At 36.2% G+C, this 16349-nt stretch overlaps 1 protein-coding gene across 2 annotated transcripts in view; it reads left to right on the plus strand.

Moving 5' to 3' along the window:
- Positions 1-746: 746 nt before the first annotated feature.
- Positions 747-16349, plus strand: part of REV1 (REV1, polymerase (DNA directed)) — a 48411-nt gene continuing 32808 nt past the window's right edge. Inside the window, exons 1-7 of one of the 2 annotated variants that reach the window (XM_009883084.1) lie at positions 747-809; positions 1611-1743; positions 3080-3248; positions 9598-9747; positions 11882-12597; positions 14403-14510; positions 16055-16171. In XM_009883084.1, coding sequence (XP_009881386.1) covers positions 753-809; positions 1611-1743; positions 3080-3248; positions 9598-9747; positions 11882-12597; positions 14403-14510; positions 16055-16171 — 1450 coding nt within the window. In that variant the 5' untranslated portion in view covers positions 747-752. The remainder of the gene's footprint in view (positions 810-1610; positions 1744-3079; positions 3249-9597; positions 9748-11881; positions 12598-14402; positions 14511-16054; positions 16172-16349) is intronic. The other variant, XM_009883085.1, reaches the window with a different exon arrangement.

Consider the following 16349-nt stretch of genomic DNA (forward strand, 5'->3'; position numbering starts at 1 on the left):
GTAAAGGAAAACTGCAATTTGGCTGGTTGCATATATTTATTTATTTATTTATTTATTTATTAAGCCTCACAAGCCAACAAACCAAAACACCTCAAATCACAAGCCTAGCTATAGATCATACTAGGTCATTTAAACAACTGGCTTTTCATCGACTGTAAGATGGCCTTTTTTTTTTTTTTTTTTTCTTTTATGTTGTGTATTGCATAGGAGCAGCAAGTGTTTGGAGATTTCATGGTTAGATGTAAATCCATTGGTGAAATTTGTCCAGTTTCTAGTAGCAGGAGGCGTTTGCCTGCATCCCACCATATAGATAGTACCAAATAGGAAATAAAAGATTTTTCCTGACTTGGGCAGTATTTTGCATGAACAGTAGCAATTGTATTTAAGAACGTTTTATTACTCATTTTTATAGGAGATGTATGATGAACAGAAAGAATTTAGTAAATCATAATGGAAACTGAATATTGTAATGAGTTTTTTGTATTCTGGGTGAATAGAACAAAATTTGCATGTGTGTTTTTTGATACATAGCAGGAGCCACAGTATGCATGACTACAAAACTGAGTAACTAGGTTTTTATTTTTCATTTCTAGGTTAACTGTGTAACTCATATACTTCAGTGAAGCCCACTGAAAAATGTAATCTTTGTGGTAATCTGTAGATGGCCTGTAATGCATCATTGAAATGCTACTGACAATATTGCTAAACATCTAATTGATCAAGCATTTTTCTTCCTATGCAGAAGCTTCAGTATGAGGCGGGGTGGATGGCGGAAACGGGCTGGCGATGGCGATGGCTGGGGAATATGGGTATTTTCCAGTGGCTTTCTTTTTTTTTTTTTTTAAGGAGGTAAATGTCACTTTGGTTAAAAAGGGTTTACAATTTTGTTATGTATGCTAAAGGTGTGCTATAAATTAAGCTCTTCTGCTTCATTTAAAAACACATAATTAAGTTCAAAATAATTTTTTTAAATCACCCAGTTTTGAAGTCTTTGTTCAAAATAATCCACTGAGTTGCATTATTAATAAGTGCACACCCTTGAATAGCTTTAAATCACCATTTAAAAATGAAATAATTTTAAAACTAATTATGGTTGTCTCCACCACATTCTATGTAGATGGACAAACAATAACTAAGGCACCTAATTTACATAAATATTTAAGATACTACGTTCTCATGTATATTTAAGAATTGAAAGTACATGGACCTTAATGAGTATTCTCTATATTATTTTTTTAGGCAATGAGCATCCAATGTAGCATCCAAACTTGCATCATTCCCTTATTTCTTTTTTCTTCCTTCTTTTTATTCTGTAAGAATTTTTATATAGATAGAATCTTTTTCTTATAGAATAAGATAGAAGAAGTATGAAATAAATCCTGCCACGTTGGAAACAATATGCAATTATCTTGTACATATGAATTTAGGATGGAGGATTTGCTGTTTTTTTATTTGGAAAAAGAATGTCTTTTGTATGTCAACCAGAACCAATTTGAAGGAATGCTGCATACCTTTCCAGTCTTACAACTGACAAGTTTCTGTCTGTAAACGTTAGAAAATAAGACTAGCATCATGGGGTTTGTTTTGTTTTGTTTTAACTTACAAACTAGGGTGGATACATGTCAGCAAAAGTTAAGAAATTGGAGGATCAATTCCGGTCAGATTCAGCCATACAGCACCAGAGGGATGGAAATTCATCAAGTATCTTTAGTGGAGTCGCCATCTATGTCAATGGATTTACAGGTGAAGCTTTTATTTTTTGAAGGATCTGTTCTGTTTTGTTCAGTGTCTGTTTACCATCCATCCTCAGTGGGGTAAGGAACTGTAAAACACATGAGATTGCAGCTAAGTAAATACGTAACAATTACTGTATATGTTTTGTATATTGTTCCTTTGTATTTCATGATTAAGGTTTTCAATATAAAATCAGATTTAGGTTCTGAATATAGATACTACTTTACTAAATCATTTACATGAATGATCACTGATAGAAATAGTAATTTTTTCCACCTTTCTGCGGTCTTATTGTTTGAAATGAAACCTTTTAACTTCCTCCATATTCCTACATAAATTTTTAATTTTCCAAACTGTTGATGGTTGCATTGGACTTGGAGTGTATGCATTAAATTTATGTTTGGGTGGATATGTTGGGTTTTCATGCTTTGAGTGGTGTAATGCTTGAGACAGTGAACCATTAATAGTGGAAGGAGGAACAAGAGAAGAGGTAAGACATACATATGCATTGTCTGCAACGGACTGATAGTGCGTGTTAACTGGAGTAGGGTTTTTAATCTACCATACTTATGTTCATATTTCTCCTGGGTTCTGTAAAGCAGCTTAATAACCTTTTTGAAACTTCCCAGAAGCCTTTTTCAGGGACCTATGCCAGGAATGTTGTGACTGTTACATAACTGATGTGTACAGCTTCTGTGATATAGAGCAGTGCTGGTTCGAGCACAGGGCTCAAACGGGCTGAAAAAGGTTAAGGTGGACATGTTAAGCTATTAACACATCTTAATAATTTATTTAATAAATGTGGTTTCTTTAGTGAAAATCTAGCATTTGCATATTCTTCAAGGTACTGGTTCCTAAATTGAGCTTTCTTCCCCCCCACCTCTGTTTGCAAAATAAGTACTCTTTTTAGTGTAATTGAGGGGATAAGAAGAGATGTTAGTTCTTAAGGTATTCTCTGTTCCCTGTAGAACTGACGAATAATGTGGTAAGGAAAGAGAGAGTTAGCTGCTTCAGTAAATCAGAAGTTGTATAGTAGGAGTTCTGTGCTGTTGCTAACCTTTTTGATACTAATTGTTTTCTATTACTTCTGGATATAAACTACTCTCCCAAACTCTGGTGAAAAGATAAATGAGTTAATCTAATACTTGATTTTTTTCTACAGTTTCCTACATTTCTTCAGAAATGCTTTTCTGATTTGTTCTTTGAAGAACTTGTAAGGTTTTTCAGAAGAAAAACAATGGTTTGCACTCTTTCTGATCGTGGCATCACATTTCTCAATTAAAGTTGTTTTTCTTACTGTATTTGCTGACACAAAACAGGAATATTTCTGGTTTTAATTTTATAGATCCCTCAGCTGATGAATTAAGACGGCTAATGATGTTGCATGGAGGCCAATACCATGTGTATTATTCTAGATCCAAAACAACTCACATCATTGCCACAAATCTTCCAAATGCCAAAATAAAAGAATTGAAAGGGGAAAAAGTAGTTCGGCCAGAGTGGATCATGGAAAGGTAAGTTTAGGTCTACTGCTTTTGCAGATTTCTCGTTTTGGAAAAAAAAAAAGAAGAAACATCTGGAAAAACACCATTACAGAAGACTGCATTTTGAGATTATGGTTTAGTTTAAAATAAATCTACCCTTGCAACAGCTGAGTGAAAATACCACTGTTACATTAAAGATATGCTTCTTAGTGATTGTTCCCAGAGAAACTTCACTAAGAACATGCAGAAAGTGTCAGGCATATCAGGAAACTGAACATTATCCTGTTGATTGCATTTAATATCTAATCAATTGTCCAACCTTCATCTCGGTATGTTTAAATAAGTACCAGGTGATTGGTTTTTAACCTTTTGCCTTGTGCATTGCATAAGTTTCATTTCATCTGTAAATAAAGAAGAATGTCAATTGAAAAGCATTTTCCTAAAATTGAAATTAATCCATCTAAATATTTATCATGTTGTGACTTTGTAACAAAACAAAAACAAAATGGAAAAAAAAGCCCTCGCAAGTTTTATTTACAAGAATTTATGTTCTTTGGTTCCTCCATGCACTGGAATATATAGGATCAACTAAAGTTGTCCTCAGGTCCTTGAAAAAGATGATAGCTAGGCTGAGAGCAGTTAATCTGGCTTGCCTCTGTTTTCTTCAATCTGAGGAATCCATGGGAAATAGAACAGGCAGGAATATGTTCTGGAAGTCATTCTATCAGTGTCATGCTGTTCTTAACTGGCCTCTTACCTAGACAACCAGCAGAATCAGGCAAGGAACTGTTTGCACACATACTTGTAAAGTCCTGTTTGTAGTTCCTGTTTTCATTTTGCAGATTTTTCAGTCCTTTGGATTCAGCTGTTTCATGTCATGTCTCTTTAAAGTAAATTTTGTTAAACATTAGTCAGAACAGTTTGAAAACGACTTTAGGTACGTTTTTAAACAGTTTTAGGGCTTCACCCATGAGTTTAAGGACTTGCAAAACTGGTGGTAGGTGGTTTTTTTATTTTAAAGATGTGGCTGTTTTCATTGGTGCCATTAAAGCTTGATATTATAGGATGAGGGGTAATGGCTTCAAACAAAAAGAGGGTAGATTTAGAACAGATACGAGGAAGAAAATTTTCACTATGAGGGTGGTGAGGCACTGGAACAAATTGCCCAGAGAAGTTGTGGAGGCACTATCCCTGGAAGGCTAGGTTGGATGGGGCCTTGAGCAAGCTGGTCTAGTGGAAGGTGACCCTGCCCATGGCAGGGGGGTTAGAAGTAGATGATCTTTAAGGTCCCTTCCGACCTAAACCATTCTATGATTAGAAAAATAAATGTGTATAAATTCAGTAGAGACTTGCTAGAATCTAATGTATGAAATCTAAAATTTTCCTTATGATGTCTTGTGTTCAGGTTCTGCATCTCCTGGTTCTGGAAGGTTGTACTGTAGAATAAGTCAGAAGAACTGAGTATAGACAGATACATGGGGTTGGGCACAAGGAGACAGGGAACTCATTGTCTCGCTAGAACAGCGTTCATGTTGAATCTAGAATAAAAGCTAATTTCACAACAACCCCTCCTTTTTCCCTTCCTCTCAACAGTATTGAGGAATGCTTATTGGTTAAATACCCTGTCTCTGCGTAAAGAATACCAAATTATGTTCTTCTCAGTAGATGAGTTGGTGAAAATCAGTGCAGTGGATGTAGAAGTTCCAAATTTGTTGAGTATTCATGTGCGCATCATGTTAGTGCAATATGATGGGTTTGGGTTTTTTTTAGTTTGGTTAAGAATCAACCCTAAAATGTTACTGTCACAAATAGCTGTTAAAGCAATGTTGTTAGATCTTCAGTCTTGTCATCCAAGGTTGCAAAATGAAAAGGTCATTTGTCTGTGAAGCTTTGATTTATTTCTTTGTGTGCACACATTGTGATCTAGTCCTTAATTACATGATCACATGCTATCTTTTTTTGCTATGGTACCTGCCACATTCTCTTTACAGAAAAGATTGAATTCAGGTTGCAAATTGCTAATTCAGTGTCTTATTTTTTGCTTCTTGTCACTATAACCCTGTTCCTTCCTTACTGCATATGACTTGAATTCTTTGCTGATAATGGACTGAATAATTAATTCCTGTCTTTTACTGGTCCTTATTACTATAGCATCTGTCCATTTTCCAATGATTAATGAACTTAGCACAGCACTTATTACAATGGCTATTATTTTCATTTTTTGTTTGAGAGACACCAAAAAGACACTAAGGTAAAACACCAAAAATTTCAATAATTTGGAATACACCACGTGAACTATGTAAGATAAGATTTTTTCCGTTACCTATACAAGGATGGTAAGGCATATGTTGAAGTTTGTTGCTGCATTAAAAGCTTTGCATATTCTGAACTGTGAGCGTTCTGAACTATGGTCTAAAATCAGACCCTCATAAACCTGTTGTTAAATGCAAGTAGCTCCAGGATTTCGGGTTCATTAGCATCACATAGAGATCCTGTGGTAACAGTAGTTGCGAAATCCAGTATTGCAGAGAAATGTGTGGTTGCTTTAGTGACAAAATCATTCTGTCTGCACTCCTGTTGTTGTGTGTTTTTGCTACCTCTCAGTTCCAGCAACAAATGAAGGAGAGACTTGCAGGCAGACCTCCTTTCTAAATCTTTCTTCCTTTATTTGAAAAATACACCACACAATTACATAGCTTGGAAAGGCTGTTGTGCAATGTCCAATGGAAGCCAAATTAAGGTTGCTTAAGTGGTTTAAATTTTGATATAACCTGATCTGAGAGCTTGACTTTCAGATTTGCATATTCTTTTAAGAAATATTCTTTGGCGTTTGTAATAGAATCGCTTTTCAGAGATTGAGGATAACTAGCCACTAAAACAAGCTACCAGTAGAATTTGTGGATTCCTTATTTTGATGAGGATCCAGAATGTAAAATACTTGAATAAATAAAAGCTACTAGTCATAAAACAGTACAGCTTTCAGAGGAGATGCCACGTTATTTTAACACGGCAGCTTTTTCTTTGAAACTAGCAAAGCAGTGAAGGGGAAGGAGATGGCTTATGTAGCTATACTGGAAGCAAGTGAAGCAGGCTTGCTGTTGAATGGTGGGGCAACCTCATGACAAAGAATATGGAAAAAGTTGAGGTACTCAATACTGCCTTTTCTTCAGTGTTTAGTGGCAAAACCTACTTTCATGCCTTGAAGGCCTGCGTGCCTAGTGACAGAGTTTGGAAAAAAGAAATGCTAACAAAGGTATAGGAACCGTAAATTATGGTTCACCTCAGGAAACATGACATACACAGCTCTCCAACCAGATAGAATGCATCTAAGGGAGCTGAAGAAGCTGGCTGATATCAGTGCTACACCACTCTCCATCATCTTTGAGAATTTATTGAAATCAGATGAGATTTTCCAGAAGACTGGATAAAAGGCAAATGTCATACCTGTCTTCAGAAAGGGAAAGAAGAAGGATCCAGGGAACTGCATTATGATCAGCTTCACCACAGTCCCTGAAGACTATGAAGATACCTTCCTGGAAGCTGTATCTAGGGTGGCAAATCGTGCCTGACCAGCCTGGTTCTCTTTTATGGTGAGATGACTGGCCAACAGGAGAACAGTAGATATCATTTGCTTTGACTGCAGTAGGGCTTTTGACACAGTGCCCCATTGCATTCTTTTAGTCAGATTGGGGAGATGTGGATTGGATAGTGGGCTGCTAGCTGGGTGAAGAACTAGCTCAACTGCCTGGCTCAGACAGTAGTGATCAACAGTTCAGCGTCGAACTAGCAAGTGGTTATAAGTGGCATTTCTGAAGGGTCGATCCTGGAGCAGATGCAGTTTAATGTCTTTGTTAACAATGTGGACATTGGTGATGCAATGGAAAGTACCTTCAGCAAGTTTGTGGATGACAGCAAATAGAAGGGAACAGTTGGTGTACCCTCATCAAAGGGCAGGGCTGCCCTTTGGAGATTCTCAACAAAGTGGAGGAATGAGATGACAGAAACTTCATGAAATTCAACAGTCAAATGCAGAGTCCTGCACGTGGGACAGAATTAATTCCATGTAACCAGACAGGCTAGGGACTCACTGGCTAGGACACGACCTTGTAGAGAAGGACTTGAAGGTCCTGGTGGACTACAAGTTGACCATGGAGTAGCAGTTGTGCCCTTGTGGAGATAAAGACTAACAACATACTGGGTTGCATTAGCAAGAACGTATCCAGCAGGTCAAGGGAAGTGATTATTCCAATCTGTTCAGCACTTCTGAAGCTACATCTTGAGTTCTGTGTCTGATTTCAGGCTTCTCAATACAAGAAAGATACTGACAAACTGGAGTGAGTTCAGAGGAGAACCACCAACATGAATAGGGGCCTCGAACATGTGATATGTGTGAGGCTGAGGAAGCTGTTTTTGTTCTGCTTGAAGAAAAGACTAGGAGGGGATCTAATTGTTGTCTTTTGTTACCTTATATGGAGGTTACAGGGAACATGGAGCCAGATTTTTCTTCGAGATGCACAGCAAGACGACAAGAGGCAATAGTTGCAAGTTGCAGCAAAGAAAATTTTGACTGAGTATAAGGAAAAGACTTTTCACAGTGAAAGAGACTAAGCAGTGGAACAGGTGCATAGAAAGGCTGTGGAATCTTTGCCCTTGGAGATACTCAAAGTTTGGGTGGACTCAGCCCTGGGCAACCTGATCTAACTTTAAAGATAACCCTGCTTTGAGTAGTGTTTGGACTAGAGACCTCCAGAGGTCCTTTCCAACCTAATTTACTGTATGATTCTATGAAATCCTAGTTGTAAATGGGATGCATAAACAGCAGCTCAATTCACTCGTCTTAATATAGTTTAAAAAAACCAAACCAACTGTGTATTGATCTAGTAATGCAGGTACTCCAGTAGCTAAAATCTTAGCATGATCAAGTTCTTCAATAAATGTTGGGTTTTATCATCTTGAAATTGCGATAATGGTTTTCAAATAACCACCCAGGTTCACACGGTGATATGAGAAACAGTCTTAACTATGCATTGTAAAAGCTTAGTTGCTGCATCACCACTTTCTGTACAAGTAAGCTTTGGAATTCTTACCATGTGTATTTTTAACTCTGGCGATGTTTAATGTAAAGGATGTTCCTTTATGAATGCTATATATTCATGTATCAAACAGTTTTTGATTGATATATTTTTAGGGCTGTTTTTACTGTCCCATTCCCATAGAAACCTTATCAGGTCTCTATGTATATGCCTAACTAGTTTTAATTTATCTAATTGGGAAATGCGATCTCCCACTATATTCTTCTCTAATTGCAGCAAGAAAGCTCCTAAGGGCTTTTGTTCCACTGTGCTGCTCCCTTGACAATAGTACAGATTTGAGCTAGTTAAAAAGCACATCTCCAAGAGAAAGCACTCAGGTGTTGAAAAACAGAAAAACAGTATCTGTCATTCAGCTAAATTTTCTTTAAAACTCTGAATCCAGTTGTGTCTTCAAAACTGAATGCTAATACTAAGCTTCTTTGATATGAGAGAGGTTCCTCTGCTGTAAGAAGTTTCAGCATCTCTGACCCAGTGCACAATATGAAGAGCTGTATAGGAAAAAGTGGTGAAGTATGGGCTGGGAAGGCTGTTATCTCTGCTGCCAACAACAGGTGTTGGGGTGGAGAGATGAAATCGTGCTGTGGTGTATTTTTGAGAGGATTCCACTTCAAACTCCACGACTTCCCTAAGGAATTTAGCAGTTATGGACGTATAATGCAGTTTCAGTGGAAGAAGAAAAAGAAGGAGATACAGTAGAACACATAGGACAGAGCTAGAATGATTGTGGTAGATATTTATGGAAGGTCTATTTGGAAATTATTCTTCTGTCTAGCTTTCTTCAGTCAGTTTTCTTACAAGAAGGAGTAATTATCCTTTTGGAACAGAAAAAGTAATTTCCCTTTAATAGTGAGCCATGTCCTAGCTAACCTCCTTCAAATTCTACCCAAAATTTGCTTGGAACACGTGCATTTGCATTGTTCCAAGTTAAAGAGCTCAGTTAGCATTGTTCAGTTACGATAACCTGGACCACTCATCTTTTTTTTTTTTTACTGGGTATTGTTTATTTTGTTTTGGGTTCTGTGTGTCTCAGTTGGAGAAGAGAAATGGATGTAGACAACTGACCAACACAACTGTGCAAATATGTTTTGTAGTACCAGTCACCACATCACAAGTTACTTTTCAGATCAATCCAGTTAGTTGTGGGAAAGGGACTGCAAGTACATATAGCAGAACAGCAAAAGTTAATGACCAGAGTAATAGTTTATTGTACATGAGGTGTTTTTTAGCATAGGTTGGGGCTTTTTTTAATGTCTGAAGTAGTAACCTATTCCTTTTTTTTATTTCAGCATTAAAGCTGGACGTCTCCTCTCGCACATTCCGTATCAGCTTTACACCAAGCAGTCAAGCGTTCAAAAAGGTCTCAACTTTAATAGCATATGCAAACCTGAAGATGCCATGCCAGGTCCAAGCAATATAGCTAAAGATCTCAACAGGGTGTAAGTGTTTCTGATCTTGCAATGCAGATGTTAATCATTCACCCTTAATGGGTTCACATCTATAACTATATAGCTTTTTTAAAATTAATTTCAGCTTTATGAAAGAGAAGCCCTGGGGCACTGAAATTTAAAAATAAGTTATAGATATATAAATAGTTAAGGACAGAACTGCAGTTACCTTGACTCCAAGCCTTGTCTCTAGTCTTTGGACCACACTTTGTGTGATAACATGACTTAGGAGTCCTAGGATGCAGCATATCTGTATGGACGCAAGAGGCATATATTAAAGAATTCTGACTAGTGACACTGAAAAATAGGTCTTTATTTCAAAAACAAAAAGCTGGTATGATTTGCTTACTTTTGCTAAAGGTGCCTAGGGACAAATGCAAATGCATGTTGTTAAGTTCTTTCTTTAGCTTCTTTATTAAAAAAAAAAAGTCCCAGCATACCTTATGTATGCTAACACTAAGGTTTAAGTTACACTTGAGAGGGAGGACAGATTAAAAAAATCCAACTGCAATATGAAAAATTATCCTAAAAGAACTTGAGAAGGGAATAGAAGAGAAAGCATCAGCAAAACTCTTTAAGTGGCAGAGGAATGGGAATTTAGAAAGAAACTTTCCACTTGAACTGTAGATTTTTTTAAGAGGGTTCCTGCATCTTTTTCAGAAGCACATGTTTGTTGTTTAGAGGCAAGAGTCATAAAATTATAGAATTGAGGTTGGAAGAGACCTCTGGAGGTCATCTGGTCCAACACTGTTGCTGAAACAGGGCCCAGGACACTGTACTATACTTTCTGATTTGTAATGGTGATCTGTGTTCTTCCACAGTCCACTGATTTACTTAAAATCGAGTTCTGCATAATGCTGAGGAGACTTTACCACATGAGTGGGATTTGTCTATATTTAGGAAAAAGAAAACCAGTGCTACCAAATGAATATCCTAAGCAATATTTCTTACCTGTATTTTAAACGACGAGTGAGACCATCACCATCACCTCTTATTATTGCATTGTTAATGTTTTTTAAATGAGAAGTGTATTCAGACTTCCAAAAATACCAATTTAGTCTGGAAAGCGTGAGTTTAAAAGCCTGCCCTATCAATGATAATAAGTATGTACTACTGGATATACAACTTTAAACCGTGCAACTCCTCAAAAATACTATGTTTAATATAACTTATGATTGTGATAAACCAAATCATTGTCACAGTTAATTGGATTTCTGGTTTCACTGGTGTACTGGATAGCTAATTATTTCCCACTTTTTATTGTGTAGTTAAATTGCTAGCTGTGGGAGTTGGGAGTGATGGTTGTTTTCTTTCAACGGATCAAGAGTATGCACAACTCTTGAAGGCTTTGGTTTCAATTCCAAATGCCACTTAGGGCTTGTTACAGAGTTAATTTTTTGAATGAAAACTTTGCCTCTACACTGTCAGAGTAAATGTAAACTGCCAGTGCACTTGTGGCAGAATACTTTGTTTTATATTCTTAAAAGATGAAAAGTAGTTTGTTTGGGTTTTTGTCAAAAGCTAAGAATATGTTTGATTTATAGAGCTTGAGTAGATTTTTCCTTGAGTTTAAATAAATCTAACACATTAATCTAAAATAATTTCCTAAAAAATAGAAGTTTTCTACCTATACTTTATTTTTTTCTTTTTTTGTTTATTTGTTTATTTGTTTGTTTGTAACAAGATAAGGAAAATGATCTCTCTTGATAAAAAGATAACTCCTTCTGATGGTATGCATATTTCTGCACTATTCAGGCTGCCATGGTAGTACAGTTCTGTTAACAAATGAATAGTTACTGTAATTCAATTGGAGACTGCTGGTCAAATTAAAGACCTTAGAAACAGCTTTTCTAATGTGAGCATGATTTTGGTCGCTCCCATGTAAACTTCTGATAGTGCTGCGTTAGTAATACACCAACTCTGTGAAATCTTTTGTACAGCAATACAATATTTTGTGACATTGAGAGGACGTGGCTTAGAGTTTGAGATAATTGTCTTGAGAATGTAAAAACTACTCAAGTATATACTGATAACAATTAGAAAGATAAATACTTAGCACTTGAAATGACCTGTAAATATGCCTTTCTATAAAAGATACGGTATTAAATAATCATATCTGTTTCAGAAATCATATTAAAAAGTGTGAGATGGAAAATGAGATCACACCTAATGGAATAAGTAGCTGGAATGAAGAAGAGGAAGAAGAAAGTGACGATTTTGGATTTACGGAGCTGGAGCAGATCCTTCCCGGACGGAAACAAAATGGGATTCAGTCTCACAAAGACAGCACTGCCATTTTTAATGGACACACACACACTTCTACCAGTGCCTTAAAGACACAGGATTGCTTGGTGCCCTCCGGCAACGGTGTCGCAAGTAGGTTCTCTCCAGGCCCTGTGCAGGAGGACGGGAAGACTGAAAAAGGCATGGTTGACTTTAGAGACTGCACAACGCAGCAGTTGCAGAAAAGCAACAAAAGTACAGACTTTTCTTGGAATCCACATAGGACTATGAATAACTCATCCTCATCTTCATCTTTGCACAGTAATGCTAAAATAAATGGTGCTCACCACTCCACTGTTCAGGGGCCTTCAAGCACAAAAAGCACTTCTGTACCTACTCCTCCTAGCAAAGCAGCTTCCTTACCTGTGTCCAAACCTTCAGATTGTAGTTTTATTTCTGACTTTTATTCACGTTCAAGACTGCATCATATATCAACGTGGAAGTGTGAATTGACAGAGTTTGTCAACAGTCTGCAGAGAAAAAACAGCGGTGTCTTTCCAGGAAGGGAAAAATTAAAAAAATGGAAAGCAGGCAGGTCTGCACTTAAAACTGACACAGGTAGATACTTGTTTAAGAAGGTTTATGTTGAGAAGATGCCTTATATCTTTCTTTGTACATTAAATGTCTAACTGAGACTAAGTAGGGTAGTATTCAGTATTCACATTACAGTCAGGCTATCTGGAAAAGCTTGGTGACTTCGATGCACTGAAAACTAAAGGATCCAACTGCTTTTGGGTTTGTTTGTTTGGGTTTTTTAACTTAAAATGTGACTTAATGTGATACTCTGGTCTATATTCAATTCCTCCTTGTAGAAATAATATTCCTGACTTTACCAAGATATGTGGATTGATCAAGGGAAAAAAATACTATATATTTAAATACACAAGTCTGTAGTTGCTCTGTGAAAATCTAAAGAGAAAAAAAAGAAGAAAAAACTTTGGTGCTTATAGTTCAGTGTGAAAACTTAAAAGATGAGTAACATTTGAAATTGAACTAAGATCTAAATTTTTTTTTTGTTAGTAAGAGTTTTATATACTCTGGAGCTGTTTAAATGGATAGCAGTGTCATATGAGACTTTTGAACCTAGCGTGTGACAGAAGAGAGCTGTTTTGTGTCATTACATCAAGGGCCAAAATGAAAAAATGTGTAATTCATGAGATGCAGTGTGTTATAAGTATAGATTAAGTACTTTGCATCTTTAGAATCTCTCATTTACGGTCTTATTCAATTAAAAGGCTAGCTCTGTACCATCAAAGAGATTCTGACTGTTGTGCTGTAAAAATATTCACTTGTAATCGTATGAAAATATGCTTGATGATAAACTACCACATCTTAAAAGTTTATTGTTAGATAAATAAAATAACTGATTCTGTGTTTGTGCTAGAACACCCCAGTTATAAAACTTGTTAGCTTACAAACTACCTTAATGTGTTTTTTTATTTTTTAGTCAAAATACGGTATAAGCTAATTTTTTTCTCTTTGATTTGGCCTAGAGTATTCAAATAGTTAACAACTATGTTTCTGTTGACAAGTAGTAGCAGCTTAAGTGTTAACTTGGTCACTTGATTTGTAAATATGCCCTTTAGAAGACAGTCTTTCAAAGAATGAGTCTAAACAGTAAAATTTTAAAAACAGAGAAAGATTTTTCTGATTACTCTGCAATTAACTCAGATGTTAAGCAGAACAATTCACTTGATGTATTGAAGTATTTTTTCACTGTTAAGATTCTTTTTTTGGGGTTTTTTTTTGTGGATATAGCCTCCTCTGCTAGGTCAGCAGCATAGACATGCAGACTTGAGCTTCTAGAATACTTGACACAAGTATTTCTAGTGCTTTAGGCATGTAAGTTTTTCAGTCTGGAGCTGTCTTGCTCATCTTTGCTTAATGTTTGCTCCCAACTGCACGGGAGGTTTAAATGGTGTTTCATGAAAAATTAATGGTAGCTCTTAGTGCAGCTAAACTTTTTTTTTTTTTTTAACCGTCCTTTGATTGATGAACAAAAAAGGATTAAAGTTCTCTGTTCCAGATGCAGTGTTAACACAGCGAAATTAAGATCCAGTTCCCACAACATGCATTAATCTCCTTGGGTTGAGGGAACTTGTTAGGTAGAAGGTGTTAATTATGAGAAAATAAAATAGAAACTTAAGGTTGATGCATTGTTCAGGCTGTTTGTCTACTGTTTACATTCACATTTCTCTGAGAATTTTGTAAATGTGAGTATCTTCTTGGTGAGAAGAAACAAAAATCTTTATAATTAATTTAAGGTGGTAAAAACTTAATAATAGTCCTTGATGACTACTGTCACCACTACCAAAGTGTATAAATTAGGGTTCAAGTTTTCTGTTGGTGTATCTTCATACTAGGTAATGTGTCTGTTGCGAGCTCAGCCAAGCCACAGAGCTGTATAATGCACCTGGATATGGATTGCTTCTTTGTGTCTGTGGCTATCCGAAATAGACCAGATCTCAAAGGTCAGTGTTTAATTCTACATGTTACAGTTTCTCAGTTAAGCCTTTAAAAAAAAAACACCACAAAACAACCAACAAAAAACAACCTTGCACACTTTACAAAATGAACTTTGCATGTTAATCTTTTGTTTCCTGGCATCTTTTGATAGACCATGCAACTTGCATATTCCTGCTTACTTTCTCAAAATACAAAAGCAAGTGGAAGAAAAAACTGGAATTCTCCTTGTTGTCTCCTTTCAGTATCTAAAGTAAGAAGAGAGAATTAAAATCTGGAGTAACCATTCTCCATAACATTGTACCTATTTTATTGAGACTTAAATCTACCGTATTAGAAATTGGAGATCAAATTCTGCTTGTACCAAAAGTAGGTTTTGGTCATTCTTTGCTAAGGAAAAAAAAAAGGAATGGGGTATCCTAATAAACTTCTTGAAATAATGTACAGAGATTTGTTTAACTAGAAAACTGGAAAGGTTAAGGCTGAGAATTAATTGTCTCTTTGCCTGATTCATCTTTTTTAAGGAAAATTTGCTTCTCTTTCCTTTCTATCTAAGCACGTACACCAGAAGTATTGTAAGACCTGGAGGATGAACAATTCAGTTGGTATTTAGAAGTCTGAGTTGTGTCATCATCCTTAGGGCACAGGAAGAGTTAGTGGAGCTCCTTGGCAACTTCTGGTGGTTTTTTTTTTTTACAATTGTGCCATTCAGAAATGGAGATACTAATTGTTCTGTGCAAACACTGAACTCTGGTGATGCACAAGTCTGAAGACTTGATGCAGTGGTGACCATCTGACACCCAGCTATCGTAGACCTTGGAAAAGAAGAGTGAGCTGTATATACAATTCCTTTGCTCTCTTCTGTCCAAAGGCAGGAGCAACTATATCAAAGATACTGCTGGTATGTTTGGGTCTTTAAAACCTTATTTCCTGCCAAGTTTCAAATTCCATTACTAGAATATAAAAAACCTAAGACTTTTCTGCAAATATATTTTCTGTTCTGCAGAACTCTGCCAGAACTTTCAGTGCATAAATTAGCTTCCTGTAGAAAAATTACGGAGGTGTTGATATTACTAAAAAGTCAGAAGTTTACTAAAGATTTGATTTTGTACAGTTAATTGAACAAGTGGAACTGAGTGTGTTGGTATGTGTATACTCTTCTAGTTTACTTAAGTTAATAAACAAGGTAAAGTATTTAAAATCAGTACAGTGTTTGCTGTGTCTTAAACTAATGAATGATTAGAGCATCGGTGAAGTTTCACAGCTTCCATTTATGCTTGTTATTAAAGACAAACTAGTATGGCTGTATTTTCTATGTTTAAAAGCTTTTCTTATTTACACGTGACTGCAATTAAGACAGCAAATTCATAGTCACAATGCAAAGTCACTTTCATAGCTGTTTCCTTCTTAATGCTGGAAGAGTGTGTAAGCTTGAAAGAAATTATAAAAAACTAAAGCAGACATCTTTATGATCTTACCCTAGTTGAGCTATTATTAAAATGTAGGCTATTATAGATGTTGACTTATAAATACATGCATTTCTTCTCCACAGGAAAACCAGTAGCTGTTACTAGTAACAGAGGTGCAGGAAAGGCACCACTGCGCCCTGGTGCAAACCCCCAGCTTGAACAGCAATATTACCAGAATAAGCTATTGAATGGCAAAGCAGGTACAGATATATCTGTCTGTTTGTTTGTCTGTATGTTTTTAACTTTTGTTATTGAACACTTTTACCTAATTACTAATTACTAATAAAGTGCACGGTGGATAAATTTGTTTTTTTCACGTGGGGAATTTCAGAAAAGAAGTATCTTTGGACAACACAGTGCTCTGTGGCCTCCGTAATA

Source organism: Charadrius vociferus, unplaced genomic scaffold (assembly GCF_000708025.1).
Source record: "Charadrius vociferus isolate BGI_N301 unplaced genomic scaffold, ASM70802v2 scaffold92, whole genome shotgun sequence".
NCBI classification, from domain to species: domain Eukaryota; kingdom Metazoa; phylum Chordata; class Aves; order Charadriiformes; family Charadriidae; genus Charadrius; species Charadrius vociferus.